Source organism: Prunus avium, chromosome 2 (genome assembly GCF_965620075.1).
Source record: "Prunus avium chromosome 2, drPruAviu1.hap1.1, whole genome shotgun sequence".
NCBI lineage: Eukaryota > Viridiplantae > Streptophyta > Magnoliopsida > Rosales > Rosaceae > Prunus > Prunus avium.
This window is the reverse complement of record NC_142285.1, coordinates 2,150,321-2,172,124: the sequence shown is the minus strand read 5'-3', so window position 1 is coordinate 2,172,124 and position 21,804 is coordinate 2,150,321. Positions and strand designations below refer to the sequence as shown.

General features: G+C 33.8%; 1 protein-coding gene across 1 annotated transcript; it reads left to right on the top strand.

Annotated features, from left to right (window-relative positions):
* Positions 1-5,836: 5,836 nt before the first annotated feature.
* Positions 5,837-13,443, top strand: LOC110745527 (uncharacterized). Its single transcript, XM_088248101.1, has 5 exons — positions 5,837-5,903; positions 9,709-10,203; positions 10,804-10,950; positions 12,177-12,604; positions 12,853-13,443. Exons 1-5 carry the CDS (start codon positions 5,837-5,839, stop codon positions 13,441-13,443), a joined length of 1,728 nt encoding a protein of 575 aa, XP_088104227.1.
* Positions 13,444-21,804: the final 8,361 nt, after the last annotated feature.

Sequence of the window (21,804 nt, the reverse complement as noted above, 5' to 3'; positions counted from 1 at the left end):
TACTAAAGTGTAACTAACCCTTATTTTATATTATCGTTATTTATATCAATGACTATAAGGAATGCTCTTTGTTTTTGTTTTTGTTTTTAAAACAAGAAATAAAATTACAACGAGGTTCTATAAGGATCCCTAAATTCCGGTTATCGTACACGAGTTTCGAGAAAACTGAATGAAGGAAGTTTGTAAACCAAATACAAGTATGAGAGCATCTCCAACAGAATCTTCAACAACATCAGAAAAACTCTCTCCAACAGCCTTTTCAACCTCAGTCATTAAAGTTGCAACCTCTTTCTCTCTCTTAAGGACTGGTAAGTTGACTTTGGCTATTAAAACATTTAATTTTACTTTGGAAAAACAAAACTTACCTTGAAAATGTTAAAACCATGCATTTTTTATTTTCATATAATAAATACATTTTTCACATATTTTCATATTTTTCATTCTTTTCCATGATATTGCATTAATTGAATTGAAGAGTTTGTTGGAGCAAAAATTAATCAAGTAACAAATAAACATTTTTAAATTGCCACATAGGTCAACAAACTTTAATTTAAAGAATTTAATTTGCTACTACTCTTGGAGATGCTCTAAGGCGGCGTTTGGCATGAGCACAGTGAGCGACGACCCTCTTAAATACCAACTTACATTAATATAATGTTGAAGCCTAATAATGGTATATTAATTTACTAACATTAATCTATATATATAAAGCAAAAGGCAGAGAATTGTGAAACATTTAAAATACCAGAAAATGCCATTGGTTAATGCAAATATTAAGAATTGAAATTATTAATTAAATGAGGATAATATGGTAAATTCACACTTTTTCATATTTTTTTAAAAAATAAAAATAAAAAAATCAGATAATGAATCCTATTTTTATGGACCACAACTATCCATTATCTTTTTTAATTCTAAAATAAATTTAAACTTTGTTTAAAAAAGCCTCTTGCAGACACGGAAGTGCGTGCAGAGAGGCTAGTATTGATAATAGCGTTTGGTTTATTAATATTAATATTGATAATATTGATAACGAACTTGCATTTTTCTTTCAGTGCAAAATAAGGAAAGCTGTCATTTAAGAGGGCCCATAATAAATATATTTAATTGATGTGAGTTTATTATATTGATAATATATCCCAATTGCTTTGGCTTTCCTGGATATTAAGGTTTTCCTATATTAATAGGATAATATTAATGTTGGTTTTCCTATTTTGTATATTATTGTCTATTTTCTTGATTAATGATAATTAGTAATTTCATGATCACAAGATTTTGATTATATTGTTTGATTCTTTTTTATAATTTTTCATTGAAGACTTTATTTTAGGACACCAAATTATTCTTTTGGCACATGGCCCGTAAAATCTCAAAGCTTTAGCTTGACCTAATTGTAGCTAGATCGCCAACGATCATATTAGCTTCACGATAGATGTGTCACACTTGAAGAATCTGAAAGCTTCGCAATAGTCCCTTAGTTAGTATCTTTCACTACTGATAGAAGACGCCAAGGAGGGGTTGAGAGCCAAGTATCGTATCCTCAAGAAGCACATATGAAAAGTTCTGAACACAAAGAAGCAACTAAACGTACTAAAAGAAAAGTGAGTTTGAAATTGAAATATCAATGATGGAAATTCTAAAGCATTAAGCAAAATATGTTTCATGCTCTTTAATCTAAATTATAACTCAATTAAAATTTTCATAGAGAAACTTTAACTAGAAGATGAAGAAATTAAAATCAATTTAATTTTCCAATGTTATCTTTTATCAATAGTTGTTCAGAAAAATGAATTGCTCAATAACAGTTCTTTAAAAGAAAAACAATATAGAGATATGCAAGTACGAGTTCGAACCCACAAGGATTGATCAAAGCAACTTATAATTTAATAAATTGCACGAAACTTAATTAAACAAACGATTGATTGAGTGATTGATAAAATAAAACTTAAATTGCAAGAATTAAAAGAAAAACACATAAAGCACACAAGAATTAAGGGGATGAAACCAATTTATAAAAGCACTAGGACACCGAATCCGCCACTAATAATCCAATTTAGTCTCTTAATTACCAATCCATTAATTAATCCTATTGATGTTGTTGATTAGTTTTCCTTTTTCATGAATTACTTATGGTATTTAGGCTAACTCGTATATTCCTACATGTAATTTGTCTATTGTATTTAGTACAAATATAAAGACATAGAAACTCCGCACGACATTAGGAACCCTTATTAGTCTTGGATTTAAACTGAAAAATACAACTCCAAGTACTACATGACCAGTCGTATTAGAACTCCATGTCCATTAGCAGACCACGTTTAAGTGGTTTAAATAAAGATCTTGCATGTGTACCTCTTCAAGTTTTGCCAGCTCTCCATTTGGATGTACTAGGCCTTAAAAAAGTCAACGGAAAAATAAATTAAGTAATATAAAAAGTCGATAGTTTCACAGTGATCTCTCATTTTGTTTTCATATAATTTTGAATTGGTTTGGCCGTTACCCGTGAAGAACTTCTGATTATTTAACAACAAAGCTAGCATCCAGATCCAGGCCAGGGTGGAGTTCATGTTCTCTCCACTCTCTTGCGTTAGTTGCACCATCAGGTTCTTTGTTTTATCAATTGGGAAATTTAACAAAACATGGAAGGGACGACTTCCAACCTGTTTTAATAAAATTTTTTTTTATAGAAATTAATTGATTGACAGCTTCGGCATGGAATAAACTCAGACAGTCTGGATAAATAAAAATAACAATTGCCAAAGGTCAGACAAATGAGTTCGATGGAGCTCCACCCTGGCCTGGATCTGGATGCTAGCTTTGTTTAATAATCAGAAAGTTCTTCACGGGTAACGGCCAAACCAATTCAAAATTATATGAAAACAAAATGAGAGATCAGTGTGAAACAAGGGTGGAACCAGGAATTTTTCAACGGGTGGGCTAGTTAAAGTTATTAGCTTAAAAGTTAATGATTATTTTTTTTGGTACTTACAATTTTTATAGTCTTTCTAGAAATAAAAGTAAATATTAAATCACATAAACCATGCTAGTTCATAACTCCATAGACTAATTTTCAATAAGTTTTAACATAAACCAAATAGGGTTTAACACCATAGTGAATTGAACATCTAAGGCTTTTTACCTAGATTGACCTTAGTTTCCTTCATGCATTCATATCATACATGAAAAATTGTTTTATGTAAAAATATTGACTAAGTATGAAAAATGGTTTTTTGGAATAATTATTTTCTCAAGATAATTTTTGGTGGCTTTTATTCCTCACACATCAAATAAGAAAACTCGATTTTATGAGATTTTAGTATGAAGTATATATTGATTTAATGAGCCATCATTTTTAGCCAAAATCATATCTAAAACTGATTTTTCATATTTTGATTTGGTGGGAATTTGATTTTCTAGTATTTTTATTTGATTCCAAGTGGGGGGTACTTCCTTATTTACATTGCAAACTTAAGTAAATGTCTTTGTCTTTTTACTATTTACTTTTATATTACTCCATTTACTTAAATGTTGAAAATGGAAATAAGGTAATCTGTACACCTGGAGTGCATCACCACCAGCTAAGCAAAGGAGCAATTTGAAGCACCTACAATGGTTTTTCCGGTGAGGAGAGGTGTACCTGTACCTCCTTGCGCCTTAATAAGTTTGCCACTGACTGGGCTAATATTGAAAACAAGTTAAATATATAGGTTTTATATTTTTTTTCCTTAAAAAACCACACTGGGCTACAGCTCATTGTAGCCCTTGGGGCCTGTTTCGGAGTGCTTCTGGAAGGGTCAAAAATGCTTTCTGATAACTAAATGCGCTTCTGACAGTGTTTGGTAGAAAAGTTGAGAAGTCCTTCTGGGTCATAGAAGCGTTTCCTGGAGAAGCACCTATTATGTGCTTCTTCATGAAGCATTCCCAAGTGCTTTTCCATGAAGCACTTTAATTTTTTATGAAAATTCAAGATTTTTATAATAAAAACGCTTTTATTAGAAACGCTTATGAGTAGATATACTTCTTAGAAAAGCAGTCCCAAACGAGCCCTTAGTGTGGTTCCTCCCTTGGTGTGAAACTATCAACTTTTTATATTACTTAATTTATTTTCCGTTATTCTCTTGACAGCCCAATTTTTCTAACAACCAAATTCGTTTCTGACGGTGTTTGACAAAAAAGTTTGGAGTGCTTCTAGGGCATAGAAGCGCTTTCTGAAAAAGCACTTGGATATTTTTAAGAAAATTTCAACATCTTTATAATAAAAGCATCTTTAGTAGAAACACTTATGAGCTGAAGTGCTTCCTAAAAAAGCAAACTCAAACTCGCCTGAGAGTCTCATGAGAGGTCAATAAAAAATATATATCATATTCATCATATTTAGAGCCACGAGGTTGGTCCTAAGGATTACTTGGGCTTGTTATGAAATTTTGTTAGACGAAAACTAAAGGAGGTTGTTGGTTCAATTTTTTTATTTCTTCAAATATTTTTTAATAAAATTTTAATACAAACGATATTGAGAAGGCGAGATTCAAACACAAAACTTCATGTATAGAAATAACTGCTTTTAATCATTTGAGTTATAAGCCCCTTAATATTCCTTTTGAGCTACTATGTATTATTGATCTATTACATACCATCAGTTATCATTGCGCGCGTCTCTTTACCACGCATGCAAAATAGTTAACCTTCCACTTGATGATATGTTAAGGTTAATATTTGGCTTTAGTGAACCAAAGAAACCTAAGAGCATCTCCAAGGGAGATGTCAAATGCAAAATGTTAAATTTGTATTTGATGGCTTATATGGCAATTTGACACTTTGGAAAAAATTAACTCAATCTGAAATGTCAAATATCATATTATTTTATTATATTTTTAAAAGCAAATGGGGCCTATGATGCGTAAAGTTTTAAAAGAGAGTAAATGATAGTGCAGTCCATGACTAACAAAATATTAAAATGATATTTGATATCAAGCTTTTTGATATGTTATTTTCAATATATCTCTTCTAGCCTTCAAATCCATGTAAGATTTGACTACTCGGTTGGAGCAACTTTAACTTTCAATTTTTGTCATTTCATGTCCATGTGGCAATTTGACACATTGGTTGGAGATGCTCTAAAAAGAAATAATGTTAAGTTAGTCTATTATCATTGTATATAACAAATACCTAAACAGGGCAAAACAATCATTTTACTTATCATTTTCCAGAAAAGTATTTTTGTCGAAACACAAACGTTATTAACTACAAAGAAGAACATGTATATAATTAAATACCTTATTTAATTAATGTCTGACTAATAATTTATAGAACAAGGTGGACCAGAACGTTGTTATATATTGTCACGTCAGGCTTGTTTCCTTTCCTCGTACAATGTCTTCTCCTGTCCTCCTTTTATAAAAAGTTCCCAAATCTTTTCAACACTTTGCATGCCGCTTTAGTCGAGGCCGGGTCTGACGAGTGCCTGCCAGGTACCCCATCTCCACACAAAGCAAATTTCTTTTTCTTTTTTTAGTATAGAATTTTGTGCTGCATAATTTCTCTTTGTTATTTTTTTCCGTTTTTTCTTTGGGAAAAAAATGATGATCAAGCTGACATCTGAATTACGTGGCAAATTTTTTGGACATGTAGGATTGAAATAACAATCGGAGATTGATCTTTGAGCTTAAGAGCTAGCCTGAGGCCCTGAAGGCAAAGCAAAGGTAATTAAGTTAAATAATCCTTCATTTACCTCTCCTGAAGACATGCATGCATGCCCACTTTTCTCTTTTCTGCTTTTACATTTATCAATCGAAATTAAAAAAGGAGCTAATCTTATTCATCGCATGTTTGCAGAGCAATGGAAAGAGAACCAGGAGAAGGCGAAATTCAACCGGCAATAGATATGGTTCCACTAGCAGATGCAGGTCAGACTCAGAGCATAATTCAGGCATATACATGCATGTGCCGCGCATTTTTTTTAAAGATGTTTAAGATGCACAGGGGAGAAATAACAAAAATACTTTAAATAAACGATAAAATAAGTGAAACAAGCATACATCGGAATCATTTTCTTAGTCAACAGTACCATTCTATAATTTCTCCTTATAATGAATAGATTTCTTTCTAATGCAAGTTAAAACAAGGCTTTTCAGTTTAAATGGTCCCTCAATTTTAATCCATGCTGAAGGTCGGCTCCATTTTGCCACATCACCCATTTAAATTGGTGAGTAAATGACCTAGGTGCATAAAATTACTGAAACACCCCTGCCATGTCTTCAAACTTAACGGACTTTTGGATGGAGTTGACAGTAAAAGGCAACGTGGAATATCAAACTTTGGTCAAGGCGGCAAAGTGGGTCACTTTAACTTTAAGGGGGTAAAGTGAGATTTGACCAATGTTTCATGGTGCACTGTAGCAATTAAGCCTATTTTTTATATTAAACTTAAGTGTTATTGTATATGAGCTTTGCGGGTTGAACTTTTATGGGTAGGCTGGGTTGGGTATTTTGGGCTCAAACAGGTTGGGCTTATGGGCTGGACTGGGCTTTAGACATCTTAGCCTAAAGAACGGGTGGGGCCGGTCCATAGCCCATAACGAGCCGGGCCAAGCTTTCTTCGATGGGCTGGGCAGGCGCCCATCAACCTGTGAGTCCGTGGGCCAAATGATGACCCTGTAACATGCGCTTGTCGCTAGGTTTTTATTTTTATTTTTTTGTATATTTTATTCTTATCTATAAAGTGAAGGAAGTTGAGGTTTCAAAAGAATTTTAGTTGCACATCAAATCTTATTTCCGTTTGGTTTTTTAATATAATATCATTTAACATATTTATTAAAATGACGTAGTTTTTTCCCAAATTATTTCTAAGTAATATTGTTTTTCCAATAATGAATCTCGGATTCCATCTACAGCAACAGGACCAACCGAATATATTATCCCATTGGACATTTTGCACCCTCTTTGTAAGCTTTTTTCATCTTTTTTAAAGATTAATATTACACAATTGTCTTTGTCTCTAACATTTGAGTTTCAAATAGTTTTGTTATCCTTTGTACTATTTTATGGTGCTTCTATTTTATACAAGCATCTGCTCCAACTAAAAAAATGTAAGCCTTTTCCAAAAAAAAAAAAAAAAAACTGAAGTTTTTATTAAAATGATGTAGTTTTTTTTCCAAATTTTTTCTAAGTAATATTGTTTTTCCAATAATGAATCTTGGATTCCATCTGCAGCAACAGGACCAACCGATTATATTATCGAATGGGACATTTTGCCGCCTTTTTCCCCGCGTCCCCGAAGACCTCGTAAGTTTTTTTTTCATCTTTTTTAAAGATTACACAATTGTCTTTGTCTCTAACATTTGAGTTTCAGATAGTTTTGTTATCCTTTGTACTATTTTATAGTGCTTCTATTTTATAGAAGCATATGCTCCAACTAAAAAAAAGTAAGCCTTTTCCAAAAAAAAAAAAAAAAAAAAAAGAAGTTTTTATTAAAATGACATAGTTTTTTTCCAAATTTTTTCTAAGTAATATTGTTTTTCCAATAATGAATCTCGGATTCCATCTGCAGCAACAAGACCAACCGAATTTATTATCCAATTGGACATTTTGCCGCCTCTTTCCCCGCATCCCCGAAGACCTCGTAAGCTTTTTTCATCTTTTTTAAAGATTACACAATTGTCTTTGTCTCATAACATTTGAGTTTCATATAGTTTTGTTATCCTTTGTACTATTTTATACAAGCATCTGCTCCAACTAAAAAAAAGTAAGCCTTTTCAACAAAAAAAAAAAAAAACCTGAAGTTTTTGTTAAAATGATGTAGTTTTTTTCCAAATTTTTTCTAAGTAATATTGTTTTTCCAATAATGAATCTTGGATTCCATCTGCAGCGACAGGACCAACCGAATATATTATCCCAATGGACATTTTGCAGCCTCTTTCCCCGTGTTCCCGAAGACCTCGTAAGCTTTTTTAAAGATTACACAATTGTCTTTGTCTCTAACATTTGAGTTTCAGATAGTTTTGTTATCCTTTGTACTATTTTATGGTGCTTCTATTTTGTACAAGGGCATTTAACTTGATCATCTAACTAAAATATCAGGATTTACTTCTTAGAGCATCCACAATCATGCTCTCTAATTTTTAGTTAAAATTTAGCTAAAAACACTAGAAAACTATTTTAGGAGCTCTCTATAAAAAATACAAAATAATTAGTATTAAATAAATGCTTAAAATAATATTAAAATATCGGAGCATTTAATTATACGGACTCACCAGGAGTCCTTCAGATTTAGGAGCTCATAGAGGTTTCCCTATTTTAGGAACTGGATAAGGAGCATGGTTGGAGGTTGGAGGTGGGTTTTTTCAATTCATCACTAAATTTTAACTAAGGAGGTGGTTTAGGGAGCCTATTATGAATGCTCTAACTATACAAAAATAGATTTTCATTATAAAATAAGATGGTATTTTGATGAAACTTATGTGTTAGATTAAGTTTTGATGGTGTTACGGTTCTTCATTACTTACATTATTATCAATTAGCCTCCTAACATGCATTCATGAGCTTATTAGTAGGCTTTTATTTTTTATTTTTTATATTTCAGCATTATTTATAGAGAATTTTGGTTGGACATAAAATCTTATTTTCGTTGTTTCATATTATAAAGGAATATTATTTAACATTTTTGTCTTTTTTGTTGTTTTATTTTTATGACCTTTTCTATTGAGAATGATGATAATATACTAAATTAACAACACGAATGCTAGGACTTGAACCTAGAATCTTTCCTAGATGAGCAATTACTCCAAACTACTATATTAATGGGTCCTTTCCACATTTTTGTCTTTTTAAAATGAAGTAGTTGTAGCTTAATAATATTGAAAAACAATATTATAATGAATATGAGATTCTATCTCCAGAGAATGTTGGAAAGCAATAATGGTAATCCAACCGGATCAACCCCATCTACTATCGAATGGGATTTGTATCCATTCGCTTCCTACGAGCGTCCCACACCAAGTAAGCCTCTTCTAGAGAAGGTTACTTAAAAAGGTTTCTTAAATTATAAGTCCCTGGAATTTTTTAAAATGACCCACTAATGTTTAGTTATTTATTTATTTACTTGTTTTTTACAACAGGCATTCAAAATAAAGTGTTCTAGTGACTTCAAATACATTCAATACACAATATATTTTAGTATTTTAATCACCATTTGATCTAATATACTTGTGGCTCTCACTTTGTTGGTGAAGTTCATGAGCCCAGAACTCATGTAAAAGAGTTATTTGTGCTGTTTAATATATAGAAAAGTCCTACTTTTATCCAAATAGGATAATATATATATATTTGAAACAACGAGCGGTGCTATTTATTTATGACTACATTGTTGACCACCTCTCTAATACTACAGATGGATCCCATATATATTAATCAGCAAAGTGGTCAATAAATGTGGTACAAATAGTATTATGGGAGTTTCTCTAATAAGTATTTTATGTGAAGGATTGGTTACGCACTTCTAATATTGGTCGTTGGATTGCATTCATTAAAAGTGTTGGTAGTCTCTTAAATGCAATCCAACGGCCGAGATTAGAAATATGTAACAAATCCTTAACTTAAATACTTATTGGAGAATGCCTATATCATTGAAACAACTAGCTAAAATATTTGAAATGTACTGTCAGTGACCATTTGGTCTAGTGATACCAGCAGGTGATAACAATAAACTTTTAAGGTGTTTTGAACTTGTTATGTACAGAAGAAGCAGAAAATCCAGATTTATGTGTACCCCTGTACAGAGCTGCACTAAAAAATGACTGGAAAGCGGCAAAAGAGATCATAGGTAAAGAGCCGTCTATAGTGCGTGCCAATATCGCACAGGGATCGTATACTGCACTTCATGTTGCAGCCGGAGCAGGACATGTTCGCTTTGTGGAGAAGTTGATGGGTAAAATGGAGTTAAATGACTTGAGACTGTTAGACGAAAGAGGAAATACTGCTTTTTGTGTAGCTGCTGCCGTTGGATACGTTAAAATTGCTAAAATTATGATGCGAAAGGATCCAGGGCTGCCAAAACAACGGGGTTTTGAAGGACATACGCCACTCTATATTGCTGCTTTGTTTGGACATCAAAAGATGGCGTCGCATCTATATTCTGAACCCGCATATAGAGATTCACAAGAAGATCTGCCCAGGCTATTTTTCACAAGCATAGATAGTGGTCTCTACGGTAAGTTCCAACGTTTCTGTCCCTCGCGTGGATTTTTAATTAGAATGGTATTTTTTTATATTCAATTTTATACAAATGATAGTCTAAAATTACTTTAAATTAATCTAATTTAAGAAGTAAGTGATTCAAACTTGAGTGCAAAGAGACACACTCATTGTCTTTGGGTTGACACATGCCATGCATATGCGGTTAGAAGAACGTATAAAAATAAAACCATTTATTAGAAGAACGTTAAAAATTTGAATCGGTCATCCAAGGTCCAAAATTTGAATCTCTCATCCTTTACATACACAAATGTACACAATATTAATGGTGAATTATTTTATAAAATAATAAATAAATTGTACATGGCTACAAAAGATATAAGATGGCAATGAATTACTGATCGATATGCATTTGAAGTGAGGTTGAACTTTTTATTTTTACAAACGAGATGATATTTTAGAAAAATATTTTTACAGCAAACACCCACGACAAAGTTATCCATCACTATAAACATTTAAAATGAGGCAGAATTTTGAATAATATTCATTGTCAGTTAAAAATATATGCATCAAAATATCCCTAAGTAATGTGGCATGCGCATACGAGTGCTTGCAGGTTTAGCCTCAAAATTGCTAGAAGATCATCCGGATTTTGCTTTAAAACGTGATCGTGATCGTAATAGAAAGACAGCCTTGCATTTATTGGCCCAAAAGCCTTCATCATATCCACGGGGAAGTCCAGGAATATGTGCGAACTTCAAAAGTGAGTTTACATTACATAAAGTATCGTGTTCATTAATTTTGTTGGTTTTAATTAGATGTCTTAAGAGCATCTCCAACCGATATGTCAAAAGTGTCACATAGATATTTAACAGCTAGAAATAACATCTCACATCACTCCAACCGAATTGTCAAAGCTGATGTGGAATGAAGGTTGGAGGTTCAGCTGTTATTTTTGACATCCCAAAAGCAAGATGTCAAATGAATATTTTATTACTTTTAAAGACAGCTGGCTGTTACTTTAATTTATAATTTTCCTTTTTTATTTTTTTTCTTCTTTATCTTTAATGATTTGACTGTTACAATAATTATTTATTTGACATATCGAGTGGAGTGTAAAACTGTGTAAATATCAAATTGCCACATCAGCCATCAAATTTAAATTTGATGTTTAGTGTTTGACATCTCCCTTGGAGATGCTCTAATGATTTTAAATTTGTCTGATTTTTTGCAAAGATAATCTATGAATGAAGACTTGAAAGATAGACCGTTTGGATCATTGAAAAATAATTCATATAGTACCATAAAGGGTGTCCCTCAAATAAAATTTAAAATTATTTGAGGGATCCCTCAGTGGAAAGAGACTATATATATCATGCATTGTGTTTCAATGATCCGAACCATCTAGTTTTTGGATATTATCAAAGATCATCTCTACAAAAAATCACTTGAATCCAAAACCATTTGGCCACTCAATTAGATAGTTGTTATTATAGTGTTTTCTTGAAGTACCTTGTCTATTTTGTTAGTCCCAACTAGGTGCCATGATTTTCAATTTGCGTCATTTTTTGCAAGGATAATCTATGAATGAAGACTTGAAAAATAGACGGGTTAGATTATTGAAAAAAAAATTTATAGGGGACCCGAAATGGTATTTATTTGGGGGATCTCTCAACTCTCTCTTTATATATATATATATATATATATATATATATATATATATATATATATATACAGTTATTCTCTTATCCGGATGTCCGCACGTTATTATCGTGCGGATCCTATTGTAAACAGGCAGGAAAACAGAGAGGGGTAGTACAAAATACACTGCGTCCGCACGATAATAACGTCCGGATGTCCGCATAAGAGAATTTCTGTATATTATATATATATATATATGTGTGTGCGCGCGCGCGCGCAAATTAGTGCCACCATTAAAAAAATCCATATTTTGTGTGCATCACGGAATTAAACACTGACTTTCTTTCACGATCACTACTACTACAGATAAAAATACAGAACAAGCTTTAGTCAAACAACTCTGGCTTGAAGTTGCAAAACATGGAAAGGCAAAGCTAATTGATGTACTAACAAGTCCTTCGCATCTATTGTTTGACGCAATGGAAATAGGAAATTGCAAGTTTGTAGCTCAGCTTATTTACGAGTGTCCTGGTCTGATATGGGAAAGAAATAGCAAAGGATGGACCATAATACATGCAGCAGTTTGGCATCGTCATGAGACTATCTTTAGTTTAGTATATGAGGTAGGCATGGTCAAGAATGTGATAGCTACCTTTAAAGACAAGGAAGATGGGAGCACTTTACTTCATTTAGCTGCAAGATTAGCTCCGGTAAGTCAGCTGAACAAAATAGCTGGAGCAGGTTTTCAAATGCGACGTGAATTATTATGGTTTGAGGTACCTAACTACACGCACTCTCTCTCTCTCTCTCTCTCTCTTCTATTTTAATTAGGACACTGTTTCGCTTAATTATTACATATAAAGAGCCATACTCGGTGCCGACAAATCATAGTTTGACATATGCAAAGTAGCTCATTAATTAAGTTTCACCATGATCTTGATCTTACTTGTCTAGTTAACTAATTGAAATTGTATTTTGTATACATGTTAATATTGCAATTAAGCAACTAATCTGGCATATGCAGGAGGTGAAAAAGATTATTCAACCTTCTTATATACAGATGAAAAATTCAAAAGGCGAAACACCTCAAGAATTATTCACTTCTGAACATGAAGTGTTGTTACAAGATGGACAGAAATGGATGAACGGGACAGCACAATCATGTACAATCATTTCAACCCTCATCGCTAGTGCTTTATTTGCGGCAGAAGTTACTGTTATTATGGGAGATCATCTATTTAAAACGGCCCGGTTTCGAATTTTCATCATTTCAGATGCAATAGCATTTTTGTTGGCCTTAGCTGCAACGTTAACGTTCTCGGCCATCCTCACCTCACGCTATGCTGAAAGAGATTTTCTTAGTGCCTTATCATGGCGGTTGCAAATGGGACTCGCATTGCTCTTCTTTTCTATTACAGCCATGATGATTACATTTAGCTCAGCTTTTTTTATTGCTTACGGTCGTAAGGACGTCTTCTCTATTCCCGTAACTATATGGGCAGGTGTGCCAGTGCTTTTATATGTTTTCCTGCAGTTTCCCCTTCTCAAGGACATATTTGCATCCATGTTCTGTTGCAAGTCTATATTTAAACAAAGTGAACCCGTGCTACTTTAATTAATAAGGAACTCAAGAATAAATGTATTTAAATTTGTTTTCCCAGTATGTGTTTACTTGAATAAAATTTATTATTATCCTTCTGTAATGAATTTAACTAGATACCTTGATGATCTGATAATGCAACATTTTTCATCTCTTAGATTTTCTATGGAAGATTTTTTTTTTTTTTTTAAATAACTTTTTCTCTAGTTTGTTTACAAACTAATTATAATACCAAACTATGTGCGGGATTAGTTTGGGAGAGGATATGCTATCCCATTTTCTTAAATTGGTAAATAAATTGTGGGAATAATTTTCTATATTGATTTAATTAGCCTAAAAGGCTTGATATAACCAACAGGAGTTGGTCCAAGTGGAAGGGGCTTGGATCCTTTAAACAAGAGGTCCTGGGTTCGATCCCAGGCGCTTGCGAATAGAGCAGACTTTGTTGGGAGAGGTCCCCGTTTTGCGCCCGACAGTACCTCGAGGGTTAGTCCCCGCAATCGCGCGGGGTATACCTTGGTTTTCACCAAAAAAAAAAAAGGCTTGATATATATACCAGGTTTACATAGCTTTGCAAGGAAACACAAATATTTGGAGCCTAAGCTAAGTCAACGACAAACATTCATCAATTAGGAAAGCAAAATAACTTCCCATTCTAGTCTTAACTCAAGTTGGAGAATGGATATCCATAATTCCCAACTTGAGCACGAAATTAGGAAACGTAACATTGCCCAATGCTTGGGGAGCAAGTCGGCAAACCTGTGAGGATGAAGGAACAAATGATGTAACAATGTCAACATCTTGAATCTTTTCTTTGATCACATAACAATCAATTTCAATATGCTTTGTACGCTATGATATACTGGATTAGCTGCAAGCAACCTAATTATCACAAAATAGTTTTGCAAGTCCAAGATTGGTAACATGTAAGTCTCTGAGAAGGTATCGCAGCTAAGTTAATTCACAAGTAGCAGCATCCATGGACTTATATTTGGCCTCAACAAAACCACGGTGGAGAATTTTTTGTTTCTTCGTCTTCCATGAGATAACTGAGACTCCAAGAAAAATACAATAACCTGATGCCGACCTCCTAGTCATAGGACACACTACTACAAAAAAGGCAAAAGACGACGGGAATTCACCGTCGTGAATTTGGTTTTCAAACCGTCGTAAAATCGATCGACGTCTTTTGCAAAGTAAAACCACGACGCGAAATCACCGTCGTTGTTATAACAAACAACGTCATTAACAACCAAACAACCGACGTCTGTATACTGAAAAATGAACCAAAAAATTGTCTTGGAGAAGAATAGACGACCTATTTTATACAACCTCCGTCATGTAAAAGAATACAATACGTCTTTAAATAAATAAAATATGACGTTATTAAATCATACGACGTCCAATGTATTTATATAACCGTCGTGCAATAGTAATGCCACTTCGTTTTTTACATTAATATTGACGTGGAAATAGCGGTTAGGGTAAATCACCGTCGTTGTTATAACAAATAACGTCATTTACAAAAAAAAACCGACGTCTGTACACTGAAAAATGAACCAAAAAATTGTCATGGAGAAGAATAGACGACTTATTTTATACAACATTCGTTGTGTAAAAGAAAACACTACGTCTTTAAATAAATAAAATATGACGTTATTAAATCATACGACGTCGAATATATTTATATAACCGTCGTGAAATAGTATTGTTACTTCAGTTTTTCCATTAATGTTGACGTGGAAATAGCGGTTAAGGTAAATCACCGTCGTTGTTATAATAAACAACGTCATTTACAAAAACAACCGACGTCTGTATACTGAAAAATGAACCAAAAAATTTTCATTTAGAAGAATAGACGACCTATTTTATACAAACGCAGTCGTGTGTATGTATATACTACGTCTTTAAATAAATAAAATACGACGTTATTAATATTTACTACGTCTTATATATTTACATAACCGACGTGGAAAATATGTTAGGCTCATGACTTACGACATATTTATTTCTATAAACGACGTAGTATGTGATATACAACGTCGTGATCATGTAAAAGACAGCCGTGTTTCCCTATTTATACGTCGTCTTTAGTAAAATAATAGTCGTCTAATCCATCCAAGACGTCGTCTTTTGTAACGTTCAGGTTCGATATCTGTCCTTTTAGACGTCGGTATTATTGTACTGAAGTCGTGTTATTTGTAATTACATGTCGGCTCTTTATCCTTCTCCGACGTGATATCGTTAATAACTGTTTCACAATAACGTCGTCTTTTTTCACTTTTAGTTCGCTTTTAGACGTCGGTAAATTCAATGCCGTCGTTGAATGCTCCAAAACGTCGTTTTTTATTGACAATTTTATGGCAACAGACGTCTGTTTTTCACAGTTGTATAAGGACCGTCGTTTTATAATACTGAACCAGTATTTTATGTACTGATTGTTTTGTGTCCAAAACCTGCATAATGAAAGTGAAGAAAACACATTACAATTTATTGCAAAATTAATGTCATACAGTAGTGCTGTTTAGGGCATAAATAATTTCATAAATTACAAGAGCATCATTCAATCCATATATCTTCACACCCATCTCGAATATTTTGACTCCCAAACTCACCCACTAGTTCATCAAATGTGTCAACATTTGGCATCCCTCTAGTAAATGGCTCACACTCAATTCTCACATCACCTAAGACATCATCACCAATAACATCATCATTATATTCTCTATTAGGCGCTGATAACACTACCGACCAACCATGATGCATCGGGTCGTCAACAAAAAATACTTGTTTGACTTGAGAAGCCAAAACAAATTGGTCATTCCTATGTCCAATTTTACTCAAATCTACAAGGGTAAATCCAAGTTCGTCGACTACAAGGCCGGAAGTACTATCTATCCAATCGCACCTAAAGACTGGGATTGTAAACTTTTGGTAGTCAAGGTCCCAAATTTCTTGAATGACACCATAAAAACCCATATATGAGAGAATTGGGTTTTTATCCTTGGCACTAGCAACTTGCATGGTATGTGCAAGTAAATAAACTCCACTATTTTGAACTGTCCGCACATCATCTTGTGCCTTGATGTTAAATTTAACACCTTTAATAAGATAGCTCCTATATAATGGCACTGCCATGTTTGGACCAGCTGCTAGCCACCTTAAATTTTCTGATACCCCATGATTGCCTCCCTCATCAAGTTCACTTTGAACCTGCAAATTAATCATATCTTAATTCAATCTAACATAGAAAGAAGAAAATTGAAAGTCCAATATGTTATTGAATAACATATACCTTGAAGTGTAGCCATTGAATGAAAGTGCTATTGTGCTTATCTTGCAGCCACTTTGTTCTCTTTCTAAATTTTGGATAAGCGGCCTTGATTTGGATCATATGTTCCCTACATGACACGAAAAATTCAAGCATTACGGTCCCAAACATATAAGATAAACATAAGGAATAATTTAAAATGGAAACTTAAGGAATAAAACTCATACTCGATATAAGGTAGAACTTCCTCCGTATTCTCCAAGACATATAGATGTGCTTGGTTCAACAGGTCCCGATCAACTAAGCTCACTGTGCAACCTGATAATGGCTTTGAAACTCCTATCTTCTGACTTGATGGCACTCCAATTGTACTAATATCAGATAAATGTTCAGTGCAATATTCTACAGCTTCTTCAGCTATATAACGCTCCGCAATGCAACCTTCAGGATGAGTACGGTTCTGAACATACCCCTTTAGAACTTTCATATATCTTTCGAACGGATACATCCATCTAAAATAAACTGGCCCACATAGACGAACTTCTCTCACAAGATGTACTACTAGATGAACCATGATATCGAAGAATGAAGGTGGAAAGTATTTTTCAAGCAAACACAAAGTAACTACTACATCTTCTTCCAACTTATCTAGCTTGGAAACATCAACCATCTTTGCACATATAGCATTGAAGAAGAAGCACAAACGAGTTATTGCATACCTTGCAGGCTTCTCCAAAACAGAACGAATTGCCACAGGGAGCAATTGTTGCATTAAGGTATGACAATCATGTGATTTACGGCCAAGAAGTCTTGAATCTTGTAAAGATACAAGATTTTTTATATTTGAAGAATAACCTTCAGGGACCTTCATACCATAGAAAGAATTGCAAACCGCTCTCTTCTCTGCTCTTGACAAATTCCAAGGCCCTGGAGGCAAACGAGTACTTCTTTCTCCATACTCGGGTTGCAAATCAGTTTTGACCCCCATGTTCAATAAATCTAATCGAGCAGCAATCCCATCTTTATTTTTTCCAGGGATCTCCAGCAATGTACCAATGATACTATCACAAACATTCTTCTCAATGTGCATAACATCGAGGACATGCCTCACTGGAAGGTATTTCCAATACTCAAGATCAAAGAATTTTGACTTTTTCTTCCAACAAACTCTGTCACCATCATTTTCACCTCCACCTCCCCCTTTTTTCGATCCCCATATGTAATTAATATCTTCAACCATATGCAGCACTTCTTCTCCCCTTAATGGCTCCAAAGGCGTGCCATATTCAGGTTTCCCATTAAAAGCTGCACGTTGCCTTCTATATGGATGATTAATTGGTAACCATTTTCTATGCCCAATGTAACAAATTTTGTGGCCATTTTTCAACCTGTGACTAGGTGTATCATCGCCGCATATTGGACAAGCTTTATATCCTTTAACAACACAACCAGATAAGTTTCCATAGGCGGGAAAATCATTGATGGTCCACAGTAATGCAGCTCTGAGTGTAAAATATTCTCCTATGTGTGCATCATACACTCCTCTAATCCCATCCCACAATGATTTTAAATCATCAATCAAAGGCTCCAAGTAGACGTCTATATCATTTCCGGGTTGTTTAGGACCGGAAATCAATAAAGTCAACATCATGAACTTTCGTTTCATGCACAGCCATGGTGGGAGATTATATGTAACTAAGATAACTGGCCAGCAACTATATCTGCTACTTAGAGAACTGTGGGGATTGAATCCATCAGATGAAAGAGCCAATCTCAAGTTTCTCGGCTCATTACCAAACTCGGGCCATTTATCATCAACAAGTTTCCAAGACGGGGAATCCGCCGGATGAGACATCTGACCGTCAATTGATTTTCTAGCAGCATGCCAAGTCAAATTCTTAGCTGTCTCATGTGATTGAAACATCCTTTTAAACCTTGGAATTGGAGGAAAATACCACAACACCTTCGCTGCCACACCCTTTTTCAAGAATCCATCTTTGGTTTCCTTCCACCTTGAGATACCACAAGTAGGACAATTAGTTGAATCTTCATACTCCTTCCTATACAAGATGCAATCATTGGGGCATGCGTGGATTTTCTCATAACTCAGCCCCAATGCACACAAAGTCTTTTTTGCCTCATACAAAGAGGCCGGTATTGTATTTCCTTCTGGAAGCAACTCGCCCTGAAGTATCAATAATTCTGTAAAACATACATCACTCATCCCATGTTTTGCCTTCAAATTATACAACTTCACTAATGCCGATAACTTGGTGTACTTTCTACAACCAGGGTACAATGGTTGTTCTCCATCCCCAATCACATTAGCAAACTCATAAGGATCGGATCCAAAATCACCAAAATCATTATCATCCATCTCTATTTCTTCAGACACAAAACTGTACCTACTATGGTCATCATCTTCTTCAACATTTCTACTAGCATTACTAGTTGCAATTGGTTCCCAAGGTTCTCCATGAAATGTCCAATTCTTATAGCTTTGGTCAACTCCATTAAAGTATAAGTGATCCCTTATAATTCCAACCCCAAACAATTTCAAATTCGCACATTTAACACATGGACAACGGATATGCGTTGTAGTTAGAAGATTTTCTACAGAAAATTGCAAAAATGCTTCCACCCCTAACTCATATGCCTTCGATCTTCTATCCGAGTGCATCCATGACTTATCCATCTCCGACACTATATCCTATTATCTATAATAAGGTGAAAAGACAAACAATGACTATCACTTATAGCAGATTATATAAGGTTTTAATAGCAAATAATAGAGTAAACAGACGACGGTTTTTAAACAACAACAGACGTATTACACATATATAGACGACGGGTTTAAAAAGAAACGTCGTCTAATGCTAGCAAGAAACGACGCCAGCGAACTTGAACCACGACGGTAGTTAAAAACTGCGTCGTGGTATATATTTACAAACGACGGTTTGTTAAAAAAACCGTCGTCGTATGCATAAAAAGATATCGAAATCCCAGTTTATTTTCAAGAACCCAAAATATATTCAGAACACAACATATATAAGGTGAAAAGACAAGCAATGACTATCACTATAGCAGATTATATAAGGTTTTAATAGCAAATAATATAGTAAACAGACGACGGTTTTTTAACAACAACAGACGTTTTACACATATATAGACGACGGGTTTTAAAAAAACGTCGTCTAATGCTAGCAAGAAACAGACGCCAGTGAACTTGAACCACGACGGTAGTTAAAACAAGCGTCGTGGTATATTTTTATAGACGACGGTTTGTTAAAACAAGCGTCGTCGTATGCATAAAAAAGATTTCGAAATCCCAGTTTATTTTCAAGAACCCAGAATATATTCAGAACACAACATATACATTAATACTAAGCACGAAACCAACATATACTAAGCATGAAAACATTAAATCCATTCCCGATTCATAATAACAGAGAGTATTAAAAGATCCGACAACATTAAACCCTAAACCCGATTCATGAAAACAATAAACATTAAATCCATTAACCCATACCGTCGACAACATTAAAACATCACAAAACCCTTTACCACAGAACTGAATATCATTCAATGAATTTACAAGCATGAGATTAGGGTTTGCACTTACAGGTAGGCAGAGCTCACAGCTTATGGCCAACTTGGATTCGACGGAGTTGTAAACTTGGCCAACTTGGATTCGACGGAGAGACCAACTTTGAATTAGAGTTGAAGTGAGAGAGCGGAGCGAAATGTTTTAGGACACAGAAATTTTGGCAACTTGTATAAGAGTTAGAGCGAAATCTGAAAATTTTAGGTCGAGGTGAAATTTTTAGAAAGCGCGCTTTTTAAAAAACATCGACGGAAACAAAAACACAATCGTCGTTAAAAGTTCAACCTAAACATGACGCTTATTTTAAAAATGACGTCGTTGTAAATATCCTTACGACGCAAAACCAAACTACCGTCGTTAAACCCTAATAGACAAATATAACCTAAACCCTAAACCCTAATAAATAAAACCACAATTATATATATATTTTTTTAAAAAATAATTTCTCCAAAGGGATTAGGGTTTTATGTCCTAAAATATCTCGTCCATAAAACCCTAAACCCTAATCCCTTTTCTAAATTTATATAAACCCTAAACCATGAAAGTATAAGTGATGTTGTGACTCATGAAAACATTTCTCTTTTTGGTTTTAATTTTAAATTTGTATAACTCAAACTTAATTTTTTAAAGCTTAAGGGGGAAGAAAATATCTCAATGACTTCATAGGAGTTGACGTTGCATTTTTTGGATTTATTTTCAATTTATTATAAATATTTCGAATTAAATAGAATAAAATATTATTAATAAAATATTATTAATAAAACCCACAAACCACGTCGGCGTTAATAAATTAACGACGTTTTAAATTATAATAAACGACGTAATTTTTAAACAAACGTCGTTTAAAGTTAAAACCATGACCATTTTTACACAGAAAACGACGTACAAACCATTTTCCACGACCTAAACGTGTATATGTAATTAATACACGTCGGTATATTACAAAAAACGACGTGTTAAATAATATACCATGACGCGAGTGATTAATTTATCGACTTATTATTTTGGAGCATACTACGACGGTACCTACAACACTACTGTCGTGTTTATTTACCACGTCCTAAGTTCAAATTACCGTCGTATTTTTTCAATTTATACGTCTGCCTTCTCTGTAAACCGCCGTCTGAAAATTGAAAAAGAAATGAAAAAGGCAAAGTGAAGAGAATTTACCTTTTCATCTTTCTTTTCTTCAATCTTTTCACGATCCCCAGATTTTTGTTATAAGAAATAAACTCAATATATATAAGACATAGTACAAAAAGGGCAAAAAAAAAAAAAGTAAAAATATTAAATTAAACCGTCGTGGTAATAATAACAAACGACGGTATTTAAGAATTACAGACGTGTATATTTAATCACACGACGGTAAATAATAAACGTCGTGGTATTTCATATACTACGACGGTATCTAAGCTTGTACAACAATTTAAACATTCAATTAAATAATTGCAGACGTGTAACATTCATTAAACGTCGTGGTAATTCCTTTATTGAAAAAAAA

What these genes read in the sequence shown, in the direction of transcription:
- LOC110745527 (XM_088248101.1), top strand. Translation starts at nt 5,837, where the DNA reads ATGGAAAGAGAACCAGGAGAAGGCGAAATTCAACCGGCAATAGATATG. An exon ending in GGTTCCACTAGCAGATGCAG is followed by an intron (nt 5,904 to 9,708) that starts GTCAGACTCAGA and finishes TAAACTTTTAAG; the next exon opens with GTGTTTTGAACTTGTTATGT. An exon ending in CATAGATAGTGGTCTCTACG is followed by an intron (nt 10,204 to 10,803) that starts GTAAGTTCCAAC and finishes GAGTGCTTGCAG; the next exon opens with GTTTAGCCTCAAAATTGCTA.